Source organism: Anopheles maculipalpis, chromosome 3RL, assembly GCF_943734695.1.
Source record: "Anopheles maculipalpis chromosome 3RL, idAnoMacuDA_375_x, whole genome shotgun sequence".
In the NCBI taxonomy this organism is placed as follows: domain Eukaryota; kingdom Metazoa; phylum Arthropoda; class Insecta; order Diptera; family Culicidae; genus Anopheles; species Anopheles maculipalpis.
Genome location: NC_064872.1, coordinates 2124094 through 2127446, shown reverse-complemented (window position 1 = coordinate 2127446; position 3353 = coordinate 2124094). Strand labels below are relative to the sequence as shown.

At 46.8% G+C, this 3353-nt stretch overlaps 1 protein-coding gene across 1 annotated transcript; it reads right to left on the bottom strand.

Moving 5' to 3' along the window:
• Positions 1 to 1073: 1073 nt before the first annotated feature.
• Positions 1074 to 1947, bottom strand: LOC126565249 (uncharacterized). The gene is made up of 2 exons (XM_050222408.1): positions 1673 to 1947; positions 1074 to 1605 (listed from the first exon to the last, which is right to left on the bottom strand). Exons 1-2 carry the CDS (start codon positions 1945 to 1947, stop codon positions 1074 to 1076), a joined length of 807 nt encoding a protein of 268 aa, XP_050078365.1.
• Positions 1948 to 3353: the final 1406 nt, after the last annotated feature.

Sequence of the window (3353 nt, the reverse complement as noted above, 5' to 3'; positions counted from 1 at the left end):
GCGGGCGATGTATGTATGTGGGGCAAACACAATCATCGAGTGCACCAGACCATACAGGTCTAGGGAAAATCCCGAATTTCGCAATTTTTGGAACCGTGTGTTTGTGTGTTGGTGGGTTTTGGATGATAATGGCAAGATGTCTGAGGGACAAAGAAGGCAAGAGGAGACGATTTACGACAATGACCGATAAACAAAGTGGAGAGCACGGTGCATTCTTTAGCTGGTGCTATCGAAACCAGACAAACATTTGACAAGAGGAGTTCGATCGCGTTTCGTCGCGATTTGATGCATTCTTTGTGCTAATTATTCAACTATACTGACCTTGGTTGAGTAAGATGAGCAACATCCATCTTGCAACATCCGCATGACAAGGCCTCACGTTGGGAACCAAACAAACAAAGCCAAGTACTCTTGGCTTACGGTCTCCTCCTTATTTGCTGTATCCTTTCCCCATTCTAGATTTCGATATTTCCAACGCAAAAAGGGCAACCCGGGAGCAGACGCAGAATTAGGTCACCGTCTGTTACGGCCATGCCGGTCATCGGTCTCTTGTGGTGGCGTCCGGCCGCGACACCATTTATTCAATCGTTGTGGGTTCGCTTTCGATGCTGGCTGGCGTAATCATACCGTGTGAGGTGAACATTTGGTGTCCGGTTTGTGCGTTCTCTCACTCTTTGTGTGCGAGGGAAGCCGTGAGAGAAGAGTTCTCCCCTGCCCTTGTGTTTTTGCGACGCAACATCATAATGCTCCCGTTCCCACCGGGCTCGGAGAATTGTGGTTGTGGAATTACTCTGATTGAATGCAACTGAATCAAAACTATTTCTTTCCTTAATTCAATTTACTCGATGATAAACTACTAAACAATTGCCTAGTAGCCATTGACAATCGCCATTACTTGGCGTTACGCGCTGTCAAATCGTTTGACAGATGGATGACCCATCCATTGTTTCTTGATTTTAATGTTCTTCTCTTTCCTTCCCGGCTCTTAACACGTCAAGAATGTAAATAAAAGGAAAACTGCCGATTTTTTTCCTGCTTACAAATAACAACTCTGTCACACCGCTGACCGCTTATCAGTACATGCTGCCCCTATCGTCAAAGTATCCCTGGTTTTGCTTCCCACCCGTCATCCCATCATCTCCCGTGAACCCTCGCACGTTACCTCCACCCTTCGGCTTCATGGCTGCGTGAGGGTTTTGGAACCGATTGGCACGGCCTTCGTTCGCTCCGTTCCGGCCCATTTCACGCTCGTACTGATGCCCGTTCGTTGGAGGCCGTTTCGAACGACCCGGCGGACCATCTGCTCCGTTCGCCATATAGCGCTGGTCCTTTCCGTCAACGGGCCCACTGTTAAAGTCGGACAGATCCTCCTCATCCAGCTCGTCCATATCGAAGATGTTGGCTACCTCTAGCTCCAGCGCCGAGTCCTCTACGCTGGCCTGACTGCGGGGTGGTTTGTGGGGTGGTGTGGGCTTCATCGGTTTTTCTACACCCCGTTTCCCACCCATATATCCCATGCCGACCTCGACATCGTTCCGGTAGGGTCCTGACGCTTGATGTCGATTTCCGTTAATGTTTCGCCCGTTGTGCATGTAATCGTTACGGCTGGAATGATAGATTGTGAGAAATTATTTAAAGAAGCTTTGATTGGGGGAAAGGATCGCATCATTACGCTTTCGTTTGATCGGCTTTGGACCCCATTCCATGGCCAAACACATCCATCGGGTAGCCATGTTGAGCTGCTGAGGTGTGATCCATTCGCCTTCGATCGCGTCTATCACCGTCAATCATTCCGTTCGAATGTGATGCATCGGTTAGCTTGTAGTCTTCGAGTAATGTCCGAGTTTTCTTCACATACACGGCGAGCATAACGGTCAGCACTAGTAGCAACGCGGTCAACCCTCCAAACACGGCAATCATCACGTATATCTGATTCTGTAGCTCCATTATCCAATGCTCTGTCTCTGACACTTTGACACTCCAAACTCATCCTTTAACTTCTGAAGTTCGTACCATGTCCCTACGCACCATTAAATCACCATTTTTACGATCATTTTAACTGCTATTACACAGCAAAACAGTACTGCGTCGTACTGGTGTAAGGAACGGAAATCAAATTCTACCGAAAATGTGCGATTTCACCATCTCTCGGCCACACCAATGGGCGATATTTTCTTATCAAAGTTACTGTCAAAAAATTCGACCAATTTTTGTTTCTCGCTTTTCACTGAAAAGATAGTCATCGGAGCACATTGTTCGTACAATGCACACCTCTAATGGAGATCAAACGATACGGTTCCTCCTCCATGGCATAACTATTTCAAGGTGATATACTCATGGGAATGGGCATTCGTTTCTCAAGAGCAGGTTGTTGATGTTTCACGTTGAAGAATTACTGCCACTGAGTATTATTACAGTAATGGGAGTGTAGTGTCTGTAATCGAAATATAATTCTACTCATTTAACATATTCCATGCGTCAGCTACATGTAGTTACATGTAGTTCCATTGACCTTTTGAAACAGCCAGACACCGACAGAACAAAGCTTTCATGCTGCGCAGGTCTGTAATGGCTTCATGTCTCATCCTACACGTCCCACAACCATTACCCCGACACCGAGACAGAGAGAGAGAGAGAGAGAGAGAGAGAGAGAGAGAAAGACCAAAAAAAGTAAACTCCCGTCTATCTTATTGCTGTTATTTTTACCAATCTTCCCTCATTTTTGTTTATTTTCTACCGTTTCTATCAATCTAGGTCGGAGCAGCAGCAGCAGCAGCAGCAGCAGTTCTTTGTTCTAACGCACCAGACAAACTCGCGCGGAGGTTACGATTTATTTATCACTTTTTTCGTACAATTCCCCCATACAACGGTTGATGTTGCTGTTAGCCAACGCTCAAGTTACATGCAGCCCCAGGTTTCAGTCGCGACCTACCTCACACACGCGCGCGGGCCCAAAACCATATTCACTGAGATGGTGTCCAATTGCGTCAAATGCGGTGTTGTGCGCGTTGCGAAATGACCCATTTTTTCCACCAGCGCGCACGCGGTGCCGAGGAATGGGAAATTAAATTGGGAGGAACACACAAACATTCATCCCCATACTGCGGCGCAGTGCAAATAATTCGTCGACAGGAGATAAGCGCGTCTGGCAATGCATTTCCGTCCGTGGGGTGAGCTTGAAAGACAAAGAAAGTTATTCACAATCGGCAAACCCCGGTGGATGGAGGTCGATGGGCGCATGTGATGTTTGTCAAATGGTTTCGTCGTGACAAAGTAGAGTAAATGGGTGCAGCTAAGCCGAATTACGTATTATGTAAAAATGGTAGTTTGCTGTTGAAATTCAATACAATTAA